This window comes from Ovis canadensis, chromosome 24 (assembly GCF_042477335.2).
Source record: "Ovis canadensis isolate MfBH-ARS-UI-01 breed Bighorn chromosome 24, ARS-UI_OviCan_v2, whole genome shotgun sequence".
NCBI lineage: Eukaryota > Metazoa > Chordata > Mammalia > Artiodactyla > Bovidae > Ovis > Ovis canadensis.
In genome coordinates, this window is record NC_091268.1 from 48,653,116 (window position 1) to 48,676,987 (window position 23,872).

At 54.4% G+C, this 23,872-nt stretch overlaps 2 protein-coding genes and 2 long non-coding RNA genes across 4 annotated transcripts; 2 read left to right on the forward strand and 2 right to left on the reverse strand.

Annotated features, from left to right (window-relative positions):
* The first annotated feature begins 1,594 nt into the window (after positions 1-1,594).
* On the forward strand, positions 1,595-5,867 carry METTL27 (methyltransferase like 27). The gene is given in 7 exon segments (XM_069571524.1): positions 1,595-1,648; positions 1,939-2,059; positions 2,580-2,708; positions 2,917-3,052; positions 3,432-3,524; positions 5,486-5,615; positions 5,617-5,867. Coding segments are annotated over 6 exon segments (795 nt in total). The 5' UTR covers positions 1,595-1,648; positions 1,939-1,942; the 3' UTR covers positions 5,807-5,867.
* An 886-nt stretch (positions 5,868-6,753) lies between these two features.
* On the reverse strand, positions 6,754-10,382 carry CLDN4 (claudin 4). Its single transcript, XM_069571085.1, has one exon. The coding sequence runs from the start codon at positions 8,214-8,216 to the stop codon at positions 7,587-7,589; it is 630 nt and encodes a 209-aa protein (XP_069427186.1). The 5' UTR covers positions 8,217-10,382; the 3' UTR covers positions 6,754-7,586.
* A 407-nt stretch (positions 10,383-10,789) lies between these two features.
* Positions 10,790-21,813, reverse strand: LOC138429480 (uncharacterized). Its single transcript, XR_011252814.1, has 3 exons — positions 21,673-21,813; positions 13,341-13,400; positions 10,790-12,545 (listed from the first exon to the last, which is right to left on the reverse strand). It is a non-coding gene; the product is annotated as an uncharacterized lncRNA (long non-coding RNA).
* LOC138429481 (uncharacterized) lies at positions 12,380-20,142 on the forward strand. Its single transcript, XR_011252815.1, has 3 exons — positions 12,380-12,562; positions 18,534-18,626; positions 19,369-20,142. It is a non-coding gene; the product is annotated as an uncharacterized lncRNA (long non-coding RNA).
* Positions 21,814-23,872: the final 2,059 nt, after the last annotated feature.

Sequence of the window (23,872 nt, forward strand, 5' to 3'; positions counted from 1 at the left end):
GAGCAAACTCCAGGGTATGGTGAAGGACAGGAAAGCCTGATGTGCAGTCCATGGGGTCACAAAGAGTCAGACACAATTGAACAACAACAGTGAATTACAATGAGCATGTAATGAGGCTCAAGGTCCGCTGGAAGTTGAATCTTCTGCCATCTTGGACCTAGTGGGTTCTAACCAGTTTGTCATGCCTTCGACAGCTATGTCATCCTTTTAAAAGTTGTGCCCTGCCCCCTTGCCCTCCTGTTTCATTCAGTTCATTCAGTCGCTCAGTCGTGTCCAACTCTTTGCGACCCCATGAATGGCAGCACGCCAGGCCTCCCTGTCCATCACCAACTCCCGGAGTTCACTCAGACTCACGTCCATCGAGTCCGTGATGCCATCCAGCCATCTCATCCTCTGTCGTCCCCTTCTCCTCCTGCCCCCAATCCCTCCCAGCATCAGAGTCTTATCCAATGAGTCAACTCTTCAGATGAGGTGGCCAAAGTACTGGAGTTTCAGCTTTAGCATCATGAAGGCAAATACCATATGATATCACTTGTATGTGGAATCTAAAATATGACATCAATGAACTTACCTACAAAACAGAAATAGACATACAGAACCGACTTGTGGTTGCCAAAGGACAGGTTGGGATTTGCAGATGCAATCTATTATCTATAGAATGGATAAACAACAAGGTCTTACTATATAGCACAGGGAACTATATTCAATATCCTTTGGTGAACTATCATGAAAAAGAATATGAAAAAGAGCATATGTATATTGTTGTTGTTTAGTCACTAAGTCGTGTCCAACTCCTGTGACCCCTTGGACTGTAGCTTGCCAGGCTCCTGTATCCATGGGATTTCCCAGGCAAGAATACTGGAGTGGGTTGTCATTTCTTTCATACATACATACATATATATATATCATATATAAAATAGTTACTGTAGTAGACAAATACTAAAATCTCAGTGGCTTAACAATATGAAAGTTTATTTTTTGTTCATGTTACAATGCTATGCAGGTTGGTAGAGAGGACACTGCCCCACACAATCTAGGGCCCAGATTCCTCCATCTACAGGACCCACTCTTCTCTGGTGCTTAGAGCCTGCTCCATAGCCAGAGATTGTGGGTTCATGTCCCATCTGAAGCACAACTGGGTTCGAGTCCCAGTCTGAGTTGTTTGGTTTCAGCAGCACTAGACACATTTCAAGTGCTCAACAGCCATTTGAACAGCGTGTATTATAAAACAATGCCGTCATCAGTTCTACTGGACAGCCTCGCATGGATCTTGGTGACTATTCTAAAAATGAAGGCTGATCCTACGTCCCTCTTTGTCCCGCCGGAATTCTAAGGCTCCTACTGCCTAAACGCTGATGTTTTGGGCAAGCATAAACGACGTCAGGAGCCGGGAGGAAAGAGAAATACACCTCCACGGGCATAGCGTCTGTGAAGATTCTGGGATGTTTCAGGCTGAAGGCGTTCCCAAGAACTTTGAACTCATTGGCTGGTGGTGGAGGGACGGGTTGCCAACGCTTTACTCTGATTGGGTATTTTCCCTTAGCGGAAAACCAATCATTGAGGGAGATGGGGGCGGGGCCAGGCTCGCAGTACAGGCCCCGCCCAGCGTTCCGGAGCCCACCCACCTCCCTGGCGGGTCGGATTGGCGGTGAGTTCTGACCACCTACGTCTTAAGGGCCCTTCTATCCTGGAATCCCTCTCACCAAGGCCGATTGGGAGACGAGGGCAGGTCCTCCCCCTGGCCCCCACCGCGGGAAACACCCCTTCCGCAGCCCTAAGCCCCCAGGTGTCCAGCCTCGCCTTCTCTGTGCTCAAGAGTTCCCTCCTGTGAAATGGGATTCCATTGTTCGCCGGGCAGAGGCCGCGTCCTGACAGCCTCCTCTGCTGCGCACGAGGGTGGGAGGGGGTTAGAACTTGAGGTGGGCCATGTTTCCACAGCAGGATGGCGGAGGGCAGGAGCCTGCCTGAGGTGCGTGCGCTGGTTGGGGCTTCGCATGGCATCACTGACCTGGCCCACAAGCTTCACTTCTATGACCAATGGGCTCCGAACTATGACCAGGTAAATCGGCCATGTCCTCACCTCTGCTCTCCTCCGCTCACCTGGCCTGTTTTCTTGTCTGTAAAGCCGGAATAGTAAGCAAGCCTAGCATCATCCCAGGGAGATGAATGTGAGAGTGAAGTAAGATTTGGGTGCAACCTCCAGTCCTGTCTGCTCTCCATCCGACTCCTCTTCAGCCCAACCACAGTGGCCCTGCCCTCTGATCCTCTTCCAGACTGGCAGCCCCTAGAGACCAGGAGCCAAGACCTCCTCACCCAGGTACAGGAGTCCAGGCAGAGGAGCTGCCTGGAAGAGGTGCCGTGAGTGATCACAATGAAGCAGACAGTGATGCCAAGGCCCACAGAAAAGGCCCGTTGGCAGAGAAAAGCACCTCACACCTGCGTCTCCCCTCACTGTAGTTCCACCAGATCCTGGGCCCCCAGCACACACATACAGCTTGGCTTGGCTGACTCTACCCCACAAGAAGGGCCCCTGAACGCTGGAGCATGGGGTGGTGGCTGGCTCAGCATTCTGTCCCCAGGATGTGGCTGCCCTGCAGTACCATGCTCCCCGCCTCGCAGTTGACTGCCTCACCCAAGCCCTTCTGGGTCCACACCACGCTGCCCTGATCCTGGATGTGGCCTGTGGTACTGGCCTTGTGGCTGCAGAGGTGAGGCCATCCCAGACCCCCTTCCCTCCCGTCAGCCCCTACTTCTAAATTCCTACTAACCCAGCCCCAGATCCCCACTTGCCTGCTCAGACTCATTGTTTCTAGACACTGGGGCCACATCCACCGTGGGGCCCGCTGTCCTCCCCGAGGTGCGGGGACCCAGCTGGGAGGTGGCAAGTGTGAACTGTGAGTGGGTCCTCCACCCCAGCTGCAGGCTCAGGGCTTCCGCCAGCTGCATGGGGTGGATGGAAGCCCAGGGATGTTGGATCAGGCCCAGGCCCGTGGCCTCTACCAGTGCCTCAGCCTCTGCACCCTGGGCCAGGAGCCACTACCCAGCGCTGAAGGTACTTCCCCTCCCCCCTTGACAGCCCAAGGCCCACCCTCTGACCTGGCCCACCTGACAACTGACAGAGTCCCTTCCTTTTGCCAAGACGCCATCCGCCTTGCCTAGTCCTCCCCAAGTCCCCTCCCACACCAAGCCCCTCAATCTCTCATTGAGGGACAATCTCTCATTGAGATGCTTCCTCTGAAACCTCCATCCCATGACCTTATCTCAGTCCAGGACTGAGCCACAGCTGCCATATAGCCCCAGGGATCATGGTCCTGCAGACCCCAGCAGCAGGCCTGGTCCCTCTCTAGTCCCCACCATGAACACCGTCCTCCAGGGTGGTCTGAGGCCACACTGAAGCCAAACCACCACACCATATCCGCACGCCTACACAGGGACCTTTGACGCGGTGCTGATGGTGGGTGCCCTCAGTGACGGCCAGGTGCCCTGCAGCGCGATACCTGAGCTCCTGCGAGTTACCAAGCCAGGTGAGAAGCAGCCCATCCAACCAGCCCACGCACACCTTCCCTTCTCCACAGGCACAGACACAAGCCTCAGAACCCCTCAGGCCAAGCGAGGTGTGGGGTGGGGTTGTGCCTGGGGTCACACAGCCTAGCATCTCAGCCACCAGCTTCCAGACCAGGCTCGGCCTCAGCGGCCACCGTCAACAGACCCAGGTGGTCAGCTTGCCTCTCAGCCACTGGGAAACCGGAAACAGCTCCACTCCTTTTTGGCCTCTGTACCCTCACCAATAAGCAGAGCGCCACAGTCCCTTCCCCACAAGCGGTGCAGTGAGAATTGGGTGAAGCAGTGTCTATCAGGGCTTCCTGGTGGCTCAGACAGTAAAGAATCTGCCTGCCATGTGGGAGACCTGGGTTTGATCCCTGGGTCAGGAAGATCCCCTGGAGGAGGGAATAACTACCTACTCCAGTATTCTTGCCTGGAGAATTCCACAGGCAGAAGAGCTGTAGTCCATGGAACTGCAACAGCTGAACACAACTGAATGACTTTCACTTGCTCACTTGGTGTCTATAAGGCCTGCATTTCAATCCTGGCATGTAGTAGGGGCTCAGTTCAGTTCCCTCATCTTCCAGCTTCCCCACTAGTCTCTTTCACTTTTGAGGCCTCAGTTTTCTTATCTGTGAAATGGAGCTGATAGATATAAGCCCTTTTCTATAAACTCCACACACGGGGCTGGTGTGCGGGTGGGGATTGTGGTTACTGTGTTCCTACTGTGTGCCTTACCCCATGGGAGCCTCTGGACTGGGGAGAAGGTACACACACACCGTACACTCCCTGGGAAGGGGCCAGGGGAAAAAGACCAGGCTGGAGGTGGGCCCCAGGAATGTGGGTGTTCAATCCTCTGAGAATTCAGGGAAGAGAGGCATCTCCCACTTCTGGCATGAGGGGGTAACAGGCAGGTGCACAGTCTAAGCAAAGTCCCAGGCAGAAAGGAGAGTGATGAAGTATGAGGATTCTGTGGTTCAGACCTGGCTGAAGCACAGGATCTGGAAGCCCGAAGGTGCCCCATCCCAGCAAAACCTCATCTACTCCTGCCTGCTTCATTGCCCCCAGGGCCCAGCAGGGGCTGTGGTTAAATCAGGGCAGGCCCGGGCAGGCTTACCCTCAGGGAACCACAGAGGCTGACAGAGGCAAGGACATTGTGTTGGGGTCAGAGAGAGGTAGTGATCAGGCTCAGGGGGACAGGAAACTTCCATCACCTGAATCAGTAAGGAGACCAGGCCACCTCGCCCAGCCTGGGCTTGCCAGACCCCTTAGCTGGCCAATCTGCCTGCCCATGGTCACAGGCTCTCCTGTTTCAGAGCCTTTCGTCTACAAAGCTCCCTGTCCACCAGTAGCACCCTGCTTCTCCTTACCTCCTCCTTCAGGAAGCCTTCCAGACCCCTGTCTCTCCTGAGTATATCTGAGCCCGTGCTGGGCATACAGTAGGTGCCTAGAGAAGACCTGGAGGGACGAGGTCACTCATTCATTCAGCCAGTGCTTATTGAGTGTGCTGGCCTTCCTGTGAGACAGGGTAACCTTCGTCGCTTTGCAAGCTGGGAAACTGAGGCGCCAAGAGGTGAAGGGACTTGCTCTAGGTCCAAAGCCTGTGAGCGTTCAGACACAACCATACCCTCCAGCAGACAGACTGGGTGAGCAGTGAGAAGGTAGCCCCCTCTGTCAAGGGGATTCAACCAAGAATTCCCAGTGGAAAGGATGCTTGAGCCTTGAAGGGTACATAGGAGGCCATCAAGCTGGGGGAGCAGAAGGTATGCCTGGCGGAGGGGTCAGTGAGCCCCAGAGGCTTGGAGATGGGAAACAGCTGCCCTGGGTTCAAAGCTGGGAGATAATTCCACCTGTGAGGATGTGAGTGGGAAGGAAACCAACTTCCCTGTCCCTGGCTCCCGCCCTCCCCTCACTCGTCTGCTCCCCTCCCACCCCTCCCCAGGTGGGCTGGTGTGTCTGACCACCAGGACCAACCCATCCAACCTGCGATACAAAGAGGCGCTGGAGGCCACCCTGGATGGGCTGGAGCAGGCTGGGGCATGGAAACGGCTGGAGGCCCGGACTGTAGACCGGTGGGAACTGGCCACCTCCGAGCTCGAGGTGGGGCCTGGCACCTCCGACAGCGACGGCTTCATCTCCGGCATCATCTACCTGTACCAGAAGCAGGCGGCAGCCCAGGCTGAGGGAGGGAGGCCCGGCCCCCAGCCCCCAGCTGGCCTCTGACCCTCCTGTGGCCTCAGCCTCTGCTTTGCCTGTAAAATGAAGCCAGTGAGTCACCCCTGCCCCCAGGAGAGCTGTGCCTATTAAATGAGACCCAAAGTGGGCATCGCTGTGGTTTTTCTCACCCCCCGCCAGAGTGACGTCTGTCCCAGTGGGAGACAGAGAGAAGAAACAGGACAAAGAGGGCCCCCACCCCTGGCTGTCACTGGGCCTCGCCACGCCAGGGCCACAGGCGTGACTCCAGGACTCCTCCCAGCGTGGAGGGCCCCCTCCCTCTAACCCGCTCACACAGGAACCCATGCTCACACATCTGGCCAAACACTTTCACGTGTCCTGGGTTCGGTTTCCTCATCTCTAAAGGGATCGGAATGCAGAGTGGAAGATCTCAGGGCGTAGCTTGGAGGCTGCCCCAGAGCTGGGCAGGTGAAAGGGCCTGGGTGACTAGTCAGCACCAGCACTGGTGGGGATGTGCCCAGGGCCGATGATAACTCCTCCATACAGGAGTCACAGGAAGGCTTCATGGAAGAGGAGGTGCGGGGCTGGGCCTTCAGGACTAACAGGATTCAGAGGGTGGAGGAGGGAAAAAAGACATTCCAGGCTGAGGGCAGGGACAGCCTGAACACAGGCTGGGAGAAAGGATCTGGAGGGTGAGCCGACCAGCCTGGCTGCCCAGACAAACCTGAACAAAAGTGGGAGAGGGCAGGTGGCCCAACCCCCAGAGCTGGCTGTTCTCACCTGTCCTCCCTTCTAGGGTCCCCAGCACTTGACGAGGATCCTGGGCTTTACACTGACAAACAGAGGGCTTGAGCAAGGTGGCTACGAAGGTCAGGGCCAGTTTCCATGCCTCACAATCCCCCAATATCAATTTTGTTAAGTCTTCCCACCCCAGCCACTCCATGGCGGTCCTGCCCCTTACAAACCCCCTGCCCAGGCCTCCAACCCTGCCCCTCCGCCCCATGTCCACAACTGAAATCAGATCAATACAGAGAATTCCTGTGCACAGGTCCCATTTATTGTAGAAAATAATAGCAATTACCGTGACAAATAGCTTAAATTACAAAACAGAAACCACGTAGGAGGCAGGGGAAAGCTCCAGGACTTCCTGGGATGAGGGCCAGAGAAAGAGTGTTCCCCCTGCTCTCTCCAGGCTCCAGTGACCTTGGCAGGGGCGGAGGATCCAGAGGTGGCCAGGGTCAAGGGGCCGGGGGCCACGGTCAGGGGCTGGAAGGGGTGCAGGCAGCTTGGGCCACCTCTATGACCTCCTCCCCCACCACTACCGAAACCAGTTTGTAGTACCTCCACCCCTCCCCTCTAAACCTGTCTGTCCACTCTGTGCAACTAAGCTCCAAGGGCAGGTAGGTGAGCAAGGCGGCCGTTCTCATGGCCCCAGGTTTCCATGGGCAAGACCCGGCCTAAGCGCTCACTGGCCCAGCCAGAGAATGCTGGCAGAGGGGAGCAGGGAGGATTGAAGAAGGGGGACGGTGGTCCACGCGGGCCCCTCGGTCCACTGAGCACCCACTCAGAGGCAGAGCCCAAGCAAAGTCAAGGCTGAACTGTCCTGGCCAGCAGGAGCCAGCCCCCTGTATCCACAGCCATTCAGAGGAGGGTGGCCCAGGAGTCTCTTTCCATTCCTCCTTGCTGGTGTTGGAGGTGGCTTTGAGAAAGTGTCCGAGAGGGCCAGGAGGCTCTGGGGGCTGCTGACCCGGTCCCCTGCTGCCCATGGCCAGGCCATCGGCCTAGGGTCACAGATTTGTAGTGAGCTCAGTCCAGGGAGAAACAAAGACGAAAGGAAAAAAAATTTTTGAAGAGTCAACAGCAGTGCCTTAGACGTAGTTGCTGGCTGGGGCAGAGCGGGCGGCGGAGTACTTAGCGGAGTAGGGCTTGTTGTTGCGTGGCGGGCAGTTGAAGCAGAGCAGGGTCCCCCCAAGCATCAGCAAGCCAGCGGCGGCCCAGCCCACGTAGAGCGAGGCCCCCATCTCCCGCTTCTGGCCCGAGGCTACCAGGGGGTTGTAGAAGTCACGGATGACGTTGTTAGCCGTCCAGGACACCGGCACCATCACCAGCAGGCCGGCCAGCAGGAACACCACGCCGGCCACGATCATAATCTTGGCCTTGGGGCTCTCATCATCCACGCAGTTGGTGCACTTGCCGCCCACCACCGACAACAGCACGCCAAACACGGCCAGGATGATACAGATGACGATGAGGGCGCGGGCCGCCTGCAGGTCCTGCGGCAGCGCCAGCAGCGAGTCGTACACCTTGCACTGCATCTGGCCGGTGCTCTGCACCACGCAGTTCATCCACAGGCCCTCCCAGATGGTCTGCGACGTGACGATGTTGCTGCCGATGAAGGCCGTCACCCGCCACATGGGCAGCGCGCAGCTCAGGATGGCGCCCAGCCAGCCCAGCACGGCCAGCGCGATGCCCATCACCTGCAGCCCCATGGAAGCCATGGCTCAGCGTCGGCGAGGAGGCGGGGCGCGTCTAGGACCTGAAACGGCGCTGAGGACCTGCCTCCGGAGGCTGTAGGAGTCCACGAGCCGCGGACGGCTACTTCACAGCAAGGCCTTACACCGGAAGGGAGTCCGGGGGCAAAGCCAGGCGGAGCCGCTCAGGCGTCTCTCCCGAGCGAGTCAGAGGTACAAACCCAGCGAGTGTGACCCGACCAGTTCCCTTCCTGCCAACAGCTGCCACAAGCTCGTGCGCTCAAAACTGGAGCGGTTATATGGTGCTCCGCGGGAGGGGCGGGGGCCGAGGGAGGGGTTTCAGTCCCTGGAGCCGCCCCCTGACCAGTTCCTCTAGATTCCTGAGCCTGCCAACAAAGGGACTTTCAGGTCCCAGCCCTGGGCCCCTGAATCACGATCCAGTCTCAGAGGAAACTGCCCTTTCCCCCTGCCCCCAGGCCCCTGCTGAGGTCACCCAGGAAACAGACACTGAGTCACAGCCTCTAAGCACCTGGACATCCCTGAGGGGCTGGAGGAGGAGTCAGGCCCAGCCGGGTTTGGGGACCTGAAGAGAAGGATCCCCATGTCCCAGGGCTCCCTCATTCCAGGCTTCGATGGATGGACGGGGTGGGAGTGGAGGATTGTGTGACCACCTTCAGGGAGAGGGTCTGAGGATAGAGTCCTGGAAATGCCAAAGAGCAGCCCCACCTTGATTACTGTTGGCAGAGTCTGTATCAGCTTCATCACTGGCCTGATAATTATTAATAGCTAAGAGTCTCACCAGCCACCATCCTCACCTGAGATCTGGACATTGGCCTGGTGAAGTCCAGTTTTAAGGAGCAAGGGGCTGCGGGGGGGCCTGGACTCCTGGGTCCCTCACCTGCCCTCCTCCTCTCTCACCACCATCACCTGGCTTCCCAATCCTGCGGAGGATGGGTGTTGGAGGAGACACCTTTTTGGCCAAAGAGAGAAGGAAGCCTGCTCCACCCCACCCCTGGACCCCCAAGATCAGAAGTTTCAGCCAGTTGCTGCTGGAGCTAAGTTGGCTTGGCCAGAACTAGGTGGTGGGGGAAGTCAGCAAGAGAAAGCCATGGGTCAGACTGCGGGGACTTCAGCCCAACAAACAGGTGTTTACTTAGTGAAGATACACAGAGCGGTCCTCCGATAAAGCCAGAGTGGGAGCAAAGTCCCACGAGACTTTGAAGGGGAGGGTTAAATCAGATGGAGTTGGAGGTGGGGTTGCCAGGGAGAGGGCCTGATTGGGAGGGGGAGCTGCCTGGCTCAACTCCAGGGGGCACTGAATTCTTGGGTTGTGCAGCAGAGGCCTCTGAGGACAGAAATCTCCACGGAGGGGTCCCCCTGGAGTTGGGCAAGGCAGCCAAACTAGGGGAAGGAGAACAGAGAGAGGGGACAGCAAGGACAAAGGTGCCCGAGGTGGGGAAATGCAGCTAGTTCTGGGAACCAGAACAGATTCAGAGGAATCCAGTCTGACCGGAGACAGGGGGTGTGGGGGAGGGGCCGGAGCAAAAGAGCCAGAAATCTCTGCCTCGGGCACTGCGGAGCCCTGGGCTGTGTACAGAGGGAGGCAGTGGATGCAGGCTGAGCGGCTCTCTGGGGGACTTCTCCGGTGGTCCACTGGTTAAGACATCCCTTCCCAATGCAGGGGGTGCTGGTTCGATCCCTGGTCAGGGAGCTAAGACCCCACATGCCTCCTAACATAAAACAGAGGCAGTATTGTAATGAATTCAACAAAGAATTTTTAAATGGTCCACATTTAAAAAAATGAATAAATAAAAGAAGGGGGAGTCTCTGGAGACAGAATGAAGATGAAAGCAGGCAGAGGACCAGGAAGGGCCTGATTCAGGGCAGAGGACTTTGGGAACCTAAAGAAGCAGCCATTATGGAGGTGAGAGAGAGTGGCTGGGCTCATCCTGGCTGGATCAAGGGCACCCCACATGATCCACGTGCTGCAGAGCTCCCCACGTGCTGGGGAGCTCATCCCAGGCGCCAGGGCTCCCATTAGTCCCCGAGCCCCCAGCATCATCCAGCCCCATGCCTGACGCCCTGGGGCAGCTGGGTGTATAATCCAACCCAGACAGTGTTCCATGAGCTTCCTGAAAGAGAGCTTGCGTGATTTGGGTGGAAGCCTTCTGTGAGCTATCTGAAGCGTGCTGATGGCCCATGGAACCGCAGGGCTGGCAGGGATCATCTAGCTTGATGGAGAAGCTGAAGTCCTGTACTGTGGTTGGCTGTAAACACTTCAGTCTCCCCTACAAGGCTGGGGGCTCCACCGGCCAGCAGCACGCTTCAGATAGCTCACAGAAGGCTTCCACCCAAGTCACGCAAGCTCTCTTTCAGGAAGCTCAAACAACACTGTCTGGGTCAGATTAGACACCCAGCCTCCGCCCCAGGGCGTCAGACTTGGGGCTGGATGATTCTGGGGGCTCCTGAGGATATTCAACCTCAGAGCTCAGTGCACGGTTTGACACGTACTGGGTGCTGCTCAGTAAGGCAGGAGGCATTATTCCGGTTCCCCTCCCCCGCCCTCACTCCCAAGCACACACAGCAACACAAACAGGGATAGTTTCTGCCAGGACCACGCCTTGCTGGCATTTTCCTTACAAGGCTTTGAGGAACGGCACACAAACAGGCTGTGGACTGAGCAACAGAGATAACTGCCCTTTGAGATGCACGATAAGTGCTTCTCTGGGATGACCTCATCACAGCCTGCCCATCAGTGAGCCGGGCAAAGACTCTTACTGCCTCTGCACAGACGGGTAAACTGAGGCCCAGAGAGGGCTGGGGAGGGGGAGAGCTTGCCCAACACGGGGCGGGTCGGTCTTCCCAGCCCTTCTGTAAGGTTTCTGCCTACAGGAGTGAATTGACCAGATGGGCAGACCTTCATTCACCCCACGACAGCCCCCGCCAACTTCCGGCTCTTGTTCTGGGACACCGTCAGCTGGCACTTGGAGAAGCAGGAGTGGGGGTGGGGAAGCACACAGGCCCTAGCACTTTCTACGTGTGGCCCAACAGAAGTGACTAAGAAGCTGTCCTTCCCTACCCAGCTCAGCCAAGCACATCAGAGGTGGGGGAGGGGCTGAGAGCTAGAGGGGTTGACAGCTGCAGGAGAGCCCCAAGCAGAGGACGAGCACACAGCGAAGGAGGGATGTGAGGGGGAGTTGGTAGGGGGGCTCTGCGGGGGAGCTCAGGCAGAGCTGGAGGTGCCCAGGTATGAAAGAGAATCAGGAGCCAGTCCTGGGGGAGCCATGAACCCTCTGCACATGAGTGGAGCTGGAGAGATATTTGTTGATGCTTCATTTATGCCAGGAGACACTGGCTGGGTCCCTCCCAGGAAAAGGAAAACCACCAGTGAAGCCAGAACACTTCTGCTACACCCATTCCGGCTCCCCAAGCCTGGTCCTCCCAACAGCTTAGACAACCTTTCACTGTGACACTTTAATAATGTGTCTGCCATTCACCACTTTTGCTTTTGAGGCTGGGAGGGCAGGGTTAACACTTACTTCTTTTTCTTTCTCCCAACAGACACTAATTTTATGCCAATAGAATTGTATCTTACACTTGTTGAGTTGCCAAGTCGCGTCCAACTCTTTTGTGACCCCATGCACTGTAGCCCACCAGGCTCCTCTGTCCATGGGATTTTCCAGGCAAGAATACTGGAGTGGGTGGCCATTTATTTCTCAAGGGGATCTTCCTAACCCAGGGATCAAACTCGCATCTCCTGCCTTGGCAGGTGGGTTCTTTACCACTGAGCCACCGCATGCTGTTTTTTTAAATCTATGATAACCCTCTTTCCTAACCAGATCGTCTCACCCATCCCTGCCCATAACCTCTCACCAGCCCTGTGACCTTGGGAGAAGCCAGCCCCACATCTGAGCATCACCTCTCTTTGAAAACTGAAGGCGTTAGCACCTCCCCCAGATGTGAAATAAGATGGGGATATGAAAATGCTTTGTGAGCTGAAAAGCTTGAGGAGGAAAGAGCCAAGTTCGTGTCCCAAACCAACAGCCCCTCAGCTCTGGTTCCACTAGGACTTCTGAGACCAGGGTCCCCAGGGGCTCAGCCAAGTCTTTGATCACAAACACACACAAGCGCGCGTGCGCACGTGCGTGCACAGTGCTCGTGCCCAGCTCCCTGAGTGTCCCTGGGGAAGGGACAGATAAAGTGTCTCATCCAACCCTAAGGCTCTCTGCTGCCTTCTGAACCTTCTTTGTTCCTCGCTGGTCTGTGCGGGTCCGCCAGACCCCTGCCAGGCATCCAGAAGAATCTCTGAAGGTCGAGCAGACCCAGGTCTTGGCCCCTTCACTCATCTTCTGGGACCTGGAACTCCAAAGCCAGTAAGTCAGTGTCAGCTTAAAATCATTCTTCTTGGGACTTCCCTAGCGATCCAGTGGTTAAAGACTCCACACTTCAAATGTAAGGGGTGCAGTTTCCATCCCTGGTGAGGGAACTAAGATCCCACATGCTGTGCAGCTCAGCCAAGAAAAAAAAAAAAAGGTTTATTCTTCCCCTACCAGACATAACGTTTTGATCAGTATAAAACTAAATGGCTTTTTTGAAGGAAAAAAGAAGCAGTTTCACTCTCAGCTGAAAAATTAGTCTAGCTGAAAGTTGGTTCTAAATGACTTGTTTTTGCAGGAGTTCATTAACTTCTCTGCCCACGGACACAAGTTAAGATCCTGTTGTTTTTTAACCACAGACAATGTCATTAAGTTAAAAATTTGTTTAAGCTTCAGTAAATAATCTGCAAAGGGGTGTCCTAATTCCCTGTGAGTATAACAATTGTGTCACTGAGTCACTTGTGAACCATCTCACTGGATTGTCCCGGAAGCAGGATCTCTTAGATGCTTTCAGCAAACGGGTGTTCATGTCCAGACCCAGGCCGCTGTGCGCTGGCCACCTCTTGATGGCTCTAGCAATGATGGAGATTTCAGCAGGGAAGGCCCAGCGCTGTCTGGGAGGGCTGGGTCCCCAGCTGGTATTTCTGGAATCGGGGAGCAGAATGTGGTGCCTTCATAGCTCTCACCTAAGACGACCTCAACCCTCCTTCAGTTGAGTCCCAGCTCTGTCACTACCAATTATGTGATACTGGACAATAGAATCAAACTCGCTCACCCAATTTTCTCATCCAGGCAAGCAGGACGACAGCATCTCCCTCTGAGACTCTGGGAGGCTCTGTGAAAACAGGGAATCAAGGCCCACTTAGTCCACTGAGATTCTTCTGGCTGCCCTAACAAGGGTCTGGAGGGCCCAGCCCAGGCCCTAGAAAGCCACAGGCTCTGGGCTCAGAAGTGGAGGCCAGGTCCTCGGTTGAGAGGGTAGTCCTTCCTCCTGCGGCCTGGCAGCCCACACCAGTGGCCATCCTCCCCAGTTGGCCCAGGAGGGGGTAATGACAGGCCTGGTTGCACAAGAGGCCCAGCTGCCCAGCCTGGCCGGACTGGCTCAGCCAGTGCTGCCCCCAGGCTGGGCCCCACGTGTGTGGAGGGAGAAGGCAGGGGTGGGGTGGCATCCCCAAGGAGGAGAAGCAAGACCTTGCTGCTGGTTACAGTCCCATAGTCCAGGCAAGGCTGGCACTTCCGGGGACAGGATGCAAAGATGAGGGGTGGGGTGGGATTGGAGATGGGTTCAGAGAGAGAGAAAGAGAGAATGCATGCAAGCCAGGCGGGGCTGAGTGGGGGTTTCAAATGCTCTGAATGGGCTTGGTGAGAGAGATGGGCTCAGATTCGGGGAAGGGTTCTGTGAAGGGGAGGAGACTGAAAGACAGGGTGAAAATGAGTTTTTAATTGTTTTTCGACCCCAGGGACTGTAGCCCGCCAGGCTCCTCTGTCCATGGGATTCCCCAGGCAAGAATACTGCAATAGGTTGCCATTTCCTCCTCCAGGGGATCTTCCCCACCCGGGGATGTAACCTGCCCCTCCTGCATCTTCCTGCCCTGGCAGGTGGCTTCTTTACCACTGAGCCAGCGGTTTTTAATTACTTTCCATTAAATTAGTCCTCCTGAGTCGAGCTTCTGCCTGGCAGTTTTAAAGAGCCCGTATTTATGCAAGACTGAAGCCATCCCCACCGTCCCACCCTGATGTCTGCTCTTCACAAGCTGTCCCCTACTTCTCAGAGGGGTCCATCGCAGGGACAGAACTCCTTCCCCCGCACCCCACCCCATCCCTCCCTCCTGCTCCCCCTACTTCACATCAGAGCAACCCCTGTCTCCTGGTTGTAAGATTTCTGTCTTCCAGAGGCAGATGAAGAAGAGGACCTAAAGGCCAGGGGATCCCTGAGGACCCAATAACCCTTTGGAGGGATCAGTCCTGCCCAGTCCATACCTGCCCACCCTGACCCCCCAGCCAGAGAACCCTCCTCCCAACCAGGTCTCTCTTCCCACTGGTCAGCAAGAGTTGGGCCAGGCAGTAGGCTACGTGCCTTAGTATTATGACAAGTTATCATATCTCACTACAAAACCATGTAGGGCATTTCAGAGATGAGAAAACTAAGGCTCAAAGAACTCAGGTGACATTCCAGGGCCACAGGAATATTGAGAACAGTGGGGAACTGAGCTGGTGCCTGACCCTGAGGTCAATGGATATGAATTTGAGCAAACTCCGGGAGATGGTAAAGGACAGGGAACCCTGGTGTGCTGCAGTCCAGAGTCGGACACAAATGAGCAAATGAATGACAACTGACTTTGAGACCCCCTGATCTACACAGACAATTCCCTAGCCCAGAGAAGTCACTCTGTGTGGTCTCTGGAAGAGCCACAGTCAGCAGCATCTTGAGGCCCCAGGCAGACTTCCTGGAGGAGGGAAAAGGGGAAAGAAGAGCTGTGAAAGGCAAATAAAAACGTGGAAGTCTATGGAAAGGAGAGAGTTCTCTAAAAAGAGGATCAGGGGAGACTGAGGGGTGCCTTTTGGGGGGGGTTGTGGAGTCTGGAAGGCAAGTTGGGCACATCAGGAAAAACCACTAGTACCCAGCTCAAAGCTTGGAGGCTCAGGGGAGTCATGGACAGTCAGGGGCAGGCCCAGCTAGCTGTGACTTCTTAACTGGATGGGAAGAGACATGGATGGAGCCTTAGGACATTATGGGACATCTTGACCCCACAGCAGCTCTGCTGGCCCCAGGTCAAAACAGACTGAGCTCTCCAGTGGACAGAGCCATGGGCTGGGGTCCCCTTGACTCACTTCCTCCTCATGCCTCCAGTGGAGACCTCTGGAACATGAAATGAGAACTCCATGGAGACCCCAGAGGACCCTGGAACCTAGCACGTTTTCCCTCCCAGCAGCCTGGGCAGCTTACACCTGATGACTCCACCTTACAAAAAAGCTATCTATGCTTCCATGACACACTGAGATGAAGAGAGAAACCAGTAGGCCAACCGGGGTACTCCCAGGTAGGTAGCCAGTGAGTCAGTGGTGACAAGCCAGGGACCAAACCAGAAGTCTAAGGATCACGAGTGGCGCCCCAGCCCCAGGTGACTCAGTGATCATAGTAATTGTGCTCCCTTCCTGGCGAGAAGGCCTGGGAGCCTCCAGCCTTCTGGCCCCTCCAGCCTTCCTCCTGTTCAAGCGCCTCCAGGCATGGATGGGGGAGACGCCACCCACAGGTCCTGACCCCTGGCCCACTTGGGGCCTAGTTCATCGGGCAGATCTTTGTGCTACTGCCAGGTATACCCTCTGACCCAGCCCTCATTCTCTGCTGGCTCCCAGTTCTGGATCAGTCTAGCCCTGGGGAAGGGTGCAGCTGGCCCCGACCTGCCCCATCAGCTGGGAGCAGCCACGCTTGTGGTTAGTTTGAACTTTTTTTTCTTTTCAATGTGCTTTTTATAGCAGGGCTTAACCTGCATGGTTTGAGCTTCTGTCGTGGGCCTGAGAGCTCACGCAAGGCCCTCGGTCCCACCCTCCCTTCTCTGCCCGTCCACTCCCTGCCTCCCTCCGATGATGCTGAGGGACTGCAGGTGCCCAGGGCGCTGGCCAGCTGCCACCGGCTTCGTGTCACTGCCCCTCAGCATCACCCCACAGCTGTCCACCCCCAGGGCCCACTCAGACCACACACATCGGCATGAAGCTGCCCCCCCACACGCGTGTGTACACCAAGTGTCCCATGTGTTTATTTTCTTTTAACTGACCTCATTCCAGCTCTTTGCCACGCTGGCTAACATTTCTTCGATGCGAAGCAAATGTTCTCAACCTCAGATCTTCCTGCAGCTCCATCTCTGATCAGGGAAACTCAAGACATCCCAGGATATCGAGAGAAATGCTTTCTTGAATCATAAGTCAAGGCCAAGCACTGGTTGCCCTGGAAACCTCCAAGCTCCAGTGTGGATGGCCCCTTCAGGGCCTGGGGCTCAGTGACTTCCCCGGCCACACCCAGGCATCAGAAATCACTGGCCAGGAACCTTACAGTCGTCAACTAAAGGTGAATCCTGTGAACAGTGCTGGATGCACAGTAGGAGCACACAGTAGGAACTTTCTATCTGACAGGGCACACTCTCAAGTCACCCACACCCCATAGTCATTGCTTCCCAATGGAGGAATCTCTCCCACATCCATTCCTCCTGTCTCCAGTCCAGAATACCAACTCCCAGCTCTTCTTGACCTTGGCCTTTCCCTCAAAGTCAAGCTCAGGAGGACCTTGACTCTTTTTCCACCCCACTCCAGTCCCAAGCCTGACCTATTGCTGCTGGGAGTGGGGAAGGGGAGAGAGCAAAGGCAAACTGACGTGGCAATAATCACTCACACACACTCACACCAGCCGTTATTTCCTCATCCTCCTCGCTGGCCTCCTACAGGCTTCACCCTGCATACCCACTTGCTCCCAACCCCAACCCACCCACAGAAGTATAACCCAGGCACCAACAATCCTTCCCCTGTACTAAAGTCTGGCCCAGCCTTCTCCACATTCATATCCTGAATCATATCTGTATACACCAGGCTTCCCTGCTGATGGGGAGGTGGACCCTCTGCCCATCCCATGTAACTCTGTGGCCCGGGACCTCCCTCTGGGATAAATCTGGCACAAAATGACACCCCCTCACCCCGGCTCTTTCCCTTCTCTGTGCTCTGGACAGTCTGGGGAGCTCAGGCCTCATTATATTATTAATTAACAATATATTATTAATAACACAATATATTAATAATACAATATATTGATAATGTATTATATACTAGTATCTATATTATTAATAATAATAGCTACCTGAATGTTCACAGCAGCACGATTCCAATAGCCAAAGGGGAAACAACCCAAGTGGCCATCAGAGGATGAACTGATCAACCAAGTGGGCAATATTCATTCACTGGAATTATTTTTCAGCCATAAAAAGGAATGAAGTGCTGATATATGCTACAACGTGAATGAACCTTGAAAACACGCTAAATGCAAGTGTCAGACAGAAAGGTCACATAGTACATGATTCTGTTTACCTGAAACATCTAGAGTAGGCAAATCTAGGGAGACAGCAAATAGATGGGTGACTTAGGGCTGGAGAGGACGTGGGGTAGGGTCATAGAGGGCACGGGGTTGCTCTTCGGTATGATGAAAATGTTCTAAAACTGACTGTGGTTATGGTTGCATAACTCTGAATAGACTAACAACCACCTTATTATACACTTTAAATGACTGGATTGTATAGTATGTGAATTATTGGGTTGGCCAAAATGTTCGTTCAGTTAGTGAACTGTTGTCGCTCACTTGCTAAGTTGTGTCCCACTCTTTTCCGCTAAGTTTTCCTGTCCTTCAGTATCTGGAATTTTCTCTAACTCATGTCCATCAAGTCAGTGATGCCATCCAGCCATCTCATTCTCTGTCACCCCCTTCTCCTCTTGCCTTCAATCTTTCCCAGCATCAGGGTCTTTTCCAGTAAGTTGGCTGTTCCCATCAGGTGGCCAAAGTATTGGACCTTCAACCTCAGCATCAGTCTTTCCAATGAATATTCAAGGTAGATTTCCTTTAGGACTGACTGGTCTGATCTTGCTGTCCAAGGGACTCTCAAGAGTCTTCGCTAGCACCACAGTTTTACATTGCTTAATAAAGCTCTTGGTGAAAATGAAAATTATGTCTTTTTTTAATATGTATTATTTATTTATTTGGCTGCACCAGGTCTCAGCTGAGGCACATGGGATATAGTTCCTCGACCAGGGACTGAATCCAGGCCCCCTACATTGGGAGCTCAGAGTCTTAGCCACCACACCACCAGGGAAGTCCCCAAAAATATGTCTTTTATTTTTACTTAAAACCAAATTGAAATTTTTGGCCAACCCAATTTATCAGGAGAGCTGCTCCAAAAATAATAATGATCACTTGTCAAATGTCTATCAGGTGCCAGGAAGGCCCAACACAACCTCTGTTACCCTGCACAACCCTGTGATGGATAATAGGAATGGATTTCTGCCCCAACAAAGCCAAATTCATGTGAGTCTTTTTTTAAAATTCACTTAACTGGCTGTTCCAAAAAGTTTTCCTTTGTCTATTTTTAAAAAATATTTTGCTTTTATTTATTTGGTTATTCCGTGTCTTAGTTGCAGCACGTGGGATCTTTAGTTGCAGCATGTGAACTCTTAGTTACAGCATGTAGGATCTAGTTCCCTGATTAGATATGGAACCCAGGTCCCTCTGCATAGGGGGTGCAGAGTCTTAGTCTCTGAACCACCAGAGAAGTCCCCTCTTTTCTATTTTTGATGATTGGAGCCCTTAGCGTGCATGAGTGCATGATGGAATTGCGTTTTGCATTTTTATTTTTCTTTATGTATTTGGTAAAAGTAGCAAAGCAAGTACCTGGAGATATATGCTGAAACAATCTCCTTTGAAGAATTCAACACAAGTAAAAGATAAATATTTCAAGAGGGAAGAGGAGCGTTTAGAACAGTGGATCAGTAAATCATTTCTAAATTAAAACTGGAATTGAAGAATACATAGGTTTCCAATTGGCTGCTGCTGTTTTTCTTTGAAAAATAAACATTGAAAAAGGGGAGGGAGGGGGATATCGTCCCAGTCTACTAATGTAGAAACCAAAGCTTAGAGCATTTAAAGTGACTTCCACCAGGTCACATAGCTCGTGGAGGCAGGATTTGAACCCAGAACTGTCTGAAACCACAACAGTGTGTGTAACCACTGCAACAAGCATTAAGACTACTCAAATTTGTTTGTTTTCAAGATGTGACTGAACCCGGAGCTTGCTGGAGCTGGAGAGAAACTCAGAAACCGTCAGGTCCTGTCTTCAAGGGTTGCCAGTCCTGCTCCGGACCCGCAGGAGCGGTCAGATGGTGCAGGGCTGGGGTAAAGAGTGGGGGGACCTAGCAGGATAGTGGAAATTCAGGGTGCCTGTCCTAGGCAACTTCCTCTCCCCCCACCCCCTGTCCAGAATGAGCTGGGATGCCCAGCCAGGAGACAGATGCCCTGGACGTGGTGCCACATGTCAGAAGAGGGTAGTCGGGTGGAGGGGGACACAATGGCTGTGTCCGTCTCCGCGCCTGGCCCTCTCAGGTGTCGCCCCCATGTGTTTGCTTATGGCCACTGTAGCCTCTGAGGCATACTCCCCCTGTGGATGGGAATTTCAAAAATTCCAGCTGCCAAAGGAAGCTTCCCAGGTGGCACTAGTGGTAAAGAAGCCACCTGCCAATGCAGGAGATGTGAAAGATCCGAGTTCGATCCCTAGGTCAGGAAGATCCCCTGGAGGAGGGTATGGCAACCCACTCCAGTACTCTGGCCTGGAGAATCCCATGGACAGAGGAGCCTGAGTCAGACATGCTTGAATCGACACACACACAAAAGAAGGTGGAGGAATGAAGAGCTGTGACCATCAGAAAAGTGACGGGGCCATGCAAGGTACCCCTAAGCTGGGGTTCAGCGAAGGGAAGGGGCTCAATGGTGAACCACTAGGATTTACAGATTTTTTTCACTCTGACGATAAAAGCTGATCAGTGCTGTATGCATGGCAGAGGTTCATCTTCCCCAGGGAGGGTCCAGCTGGACAGGCCTGAGGTGGACGCCCTTGAGTGTCTGCGGAGGGCAGAGCCAGTGTGGCCGAGGCCCTGAGGCAGAGGCCGGGGAGGCGGCCATCCGGGGCAGGACTGTGAGGTCCACCGGCAGGGAGTAGCCCATACCTGATGAACGGCTGCGGCCCCAGCAGCAGAGGAGGGCCCCCCAGTGGAGTCGGGCGTTACTGCAGCCCGCCTCTAAGTCCCCGGGGAAAGCCCAGGTGCCGCGCGGGGGTCTGTCGGGTCGGATGGGGCGGGGGCGCCTAGACTAAGGACTCCGACCGACCCGAGAACCAGGGGCCCAGGAGTGAGGAGGAAGACTTCTCTCGGGCCCTCCACGGAGGAGGGTGGTGTGTGTGGGGAGGACGAGTAGGCAGGTGAGCGTGTGCCTGTGCGAGGGGAGAGAAAGAAGGGGAGGTGAGGCAGGGGCTGTCCAGGAGCCCCCCAGGGTGATGGCAGCCACAGACCCCTGGTCTCCTCTCCTCTCCATCCAGCCCCTGGGCCTGGGAAGATGGCGGGAACACTGGCCCTCATGTTCGTGATGCGTTGGAGAGCCAGCCAGACGGAAGACAAGCTGGCACAGGCGCAACCCATCGCTGCCCTGAGCCCCGCCCGCCCCCGATTACGCCCGTGGCCCCCCAGGGAGAAAGAGCGTGATGACCAGACGAGGTGCAGAGAGTGGACTCGGAGAGGGGTCCTCGTGAGGGCAGGGGTCCTCGTGAGGGGAGGGGTCCTCGTGAGGGGAGGGGCCTCAGTGAGGAGAGGGGCCTCAGTGAGGAGAGGGGGCTCCGTGAGGGGAGGGGGCTCCATGAGGGGAGGGGGCTCAGTGAGGGGAGGGGCCTCAGTGAGGGGAGGGGGCTCAGTGAGGGGAGGGGGCTCAGTGAGGGGAGGGGCCTCACTGAGGGGAGGGGGCTCAGTGAGGGGAGGGGGCTCAGCGAGGAGAGGGGCCTCAGTGAGGGGAGGGGGCTCAGTGAGGGGAGGGGCCTCAGTGAGGGGAGGGGACTCAGTGAGGGGAGGGGCCTCAGTGAGGAGAGGGGCCTCAGTGAGGGGAGGGGCCTCAGTGAGGGGAGGGGCCTCAGTGAGGGGAGGGGGCTCAGTGAGGGGAGGGGGCTCAGTGAGGGGAGGGGCCTCACTGAGGGGAGGGGGCTCAGTGAGGGGAGGGGCCTCACTGAGGGGAGGGGCCTCAGTGAGGGGAGGGGGCTCAGTGAGGAGAGGGGGCTCAGTGAGGGGAGGGGGCTCAGTGAGGGGAGGGGGCTCAGTGAGGGAAGGGGGCTCAGTGAGGGGAAGGGGCTCCGTGAGGGAGGAGCTCGGTGAGGGGAGGGCTCAGTGAGCGGCGGGCCTACGGGAGTGGGACCGAATATTCAGGACACAGAAAAGACCCGGGAGAGCCGGAGGGGTGGGTCCAGCCCGCTGTGTCCTTTCTGGGCGGCGCCCTCGTTTCAGCTCCGAGGCAGCCCCCGGGCTAGGTTTCAGCCACCTACCTGAAAACGGAAGAGGCTTGCGCAGGCCTCTTTATGGCTTCTGGCGAAACCTGGCCCCGGGGACAGGGAAGAAGTTTCTCTAGGGCAGTGGGAGGGGAGGAGTGACTCATGCCTCCCTCCCAGGCTCATGACACCCCAGAGCCTGGGAATTACCCCAAAGCAGCCAACCAGGCCAGGCCTAGAGGACACGGCTCCACCCCACCCCGGCCACTCTTACCTCAGGTCTCCTGCCGTCGCCGTCACCCACAGGGAGGGACAGACCCTGCCCGGAACTGTGGGCAACCTGGGAGAGAAACACACACCCTCTCACACAAACAAACAAACCCACACAGACACACACCCGCGGGCTAAACCCAAACCCAAACCTCCCCACCCAGAGATAAATACACCCTCCCCACCGGCGGCAACCCCCAGAGCCGCCAGGGCCCAGCCCGCCTCCACCACTCACAGCCAAACAGCCCCCAGGTGCGCCTGTAGACCAGCTCACAGACTCAGCCAGACCCGGGGGTGGGTGAGTCTGACCCGCTGGGCCTGAACCAGTTTGGTTTCTCAGTTGGCCAGTTTAAAAGGCTCATGAGGGAGGCAGAGGTGGAGGGGATGCCGAACGAGGGTGGCGGGGGGACCCCAACCTTGCTGCTGAGGAGAGAAAGGACAGATCGGGTTTTAACCGGCCCAGGGCCAAGAATCACAAGATTCTAAGATGCCACCACCCTTGTTCTCACTGCCTCCTTAGGTGCCTCCTGCACCTAATCGTTTTCCTGGCCTTAGGCTCCATCTCAGAAAACACACGAAATTGTGGTATCTCAGCACAGGTGTCCATGTAACAAGAACCAGCTGCAAAATTACCTCTCCAATCGCCCCTGGAATCCCCAGCACCTGAGTACAGGGGCCATTTTTGTTCCTTGGTGTGACATCTGCTCCCAGTATGTGTGATTATCTGCCTCAGACTGAGACATCCCAGGGCAGAGCCTGTCTCTTCTCAAAAAGGTCTCCCTGTAGATATATGGGCTTCCCTCGTGGCTCAGTGATAAAGAATCCACCTACCAATGCAGGAGATGTGGGTTCTACCCCTGGGTCAGGAAGATCCCCCAGAGAAGGAAATAGCAACCCACTCCAGTATTCTTGCCTGGAAAATCTCATGGACAGAGGAGCCTGGCAGGCTACAGTCCATGGGGTTGCAAAAGAGTCCAATGTGACTTAGGGACTCAACAATAACAACAATGTGGATATTAGAAATAAACTAAACATTACATGAGAAGAAAACTATGAAACTTTTAGATGAAAACAGAACTATCTCTATTTCTTGGGGCTGGAAAGTGTTTCTAAACAAGATACAAAAGTATGTTAAAAAGAAAAAAATGATAAATTTGAGTACATTTTAAAAACTGGCATGATAAAAGACAATAATTTTTTTTTTTTTTTTTTTACAAATAAGCTAGGCACCACTTCCCTGGTGGACCAGTGGCTAAGACTCCATACTCCCAATGCCTGGATTTGACACCTGGTCAGGAATTGGATCCCCCATGCCATAGCTCAAAAGCCCCGCATGCCACAAAAAAGACCTTGCATGCAAAAACTAATATGAAATAAATATCTACTTAAAAAAATAAGTCATATCAAATCTGTATAGCCAACAAATGGTTAGTAATCAGAATATGTAAGGAATTTCTATTAATCTATAAAGAAAAAGGCAACCTATTAGATAGACCAAGGCTATGAATTGGCAATATACAGAAGAAACTGGAATGACCGATGACTACATAAAAGTGTTCAACCTCACTAACAATCAGAGAAAGGCAAATTACAATGGCAAACTACCTAGCTTATTTTTTTTTAATTTTTATTGTCTTTTATCACACCAGTTTTTAAAGTATACTTGAACTTATAAATTTTTTATATACTTTTGTATCATATTTAGAAATGCTTTCCAGCCCCAAGAAATAGAGATAGTCTCTATATGGAGACTAAAAGTTTTACAGTTTTCTTCTCATGTAGATGTTTAGTTTATTTCTAAAGGCAAATTACAATTACCATTTCTCATCCACAGAAGAACGAAAGTACAAAGTAACACTACCAAGTGTGGGTAGAGATGTGTACATCAGAAACTTTCCAACATGCTTAAGGAAGAGCTGGCTGGGACAATTTTAGAGAATCATTTCGCAATATCTGGTTAGCGTGGTTGATGTATACACCTTATGAC

Coding starts and splice junctions, on each gene's coding strand:
- CLDN4 (XM_069571085.1), bottom strand. CDS start 8,216: ATGGCTTCCATGGGGCTGCAGGTGATGGGCATCGCGCTGGCCGTGCTG.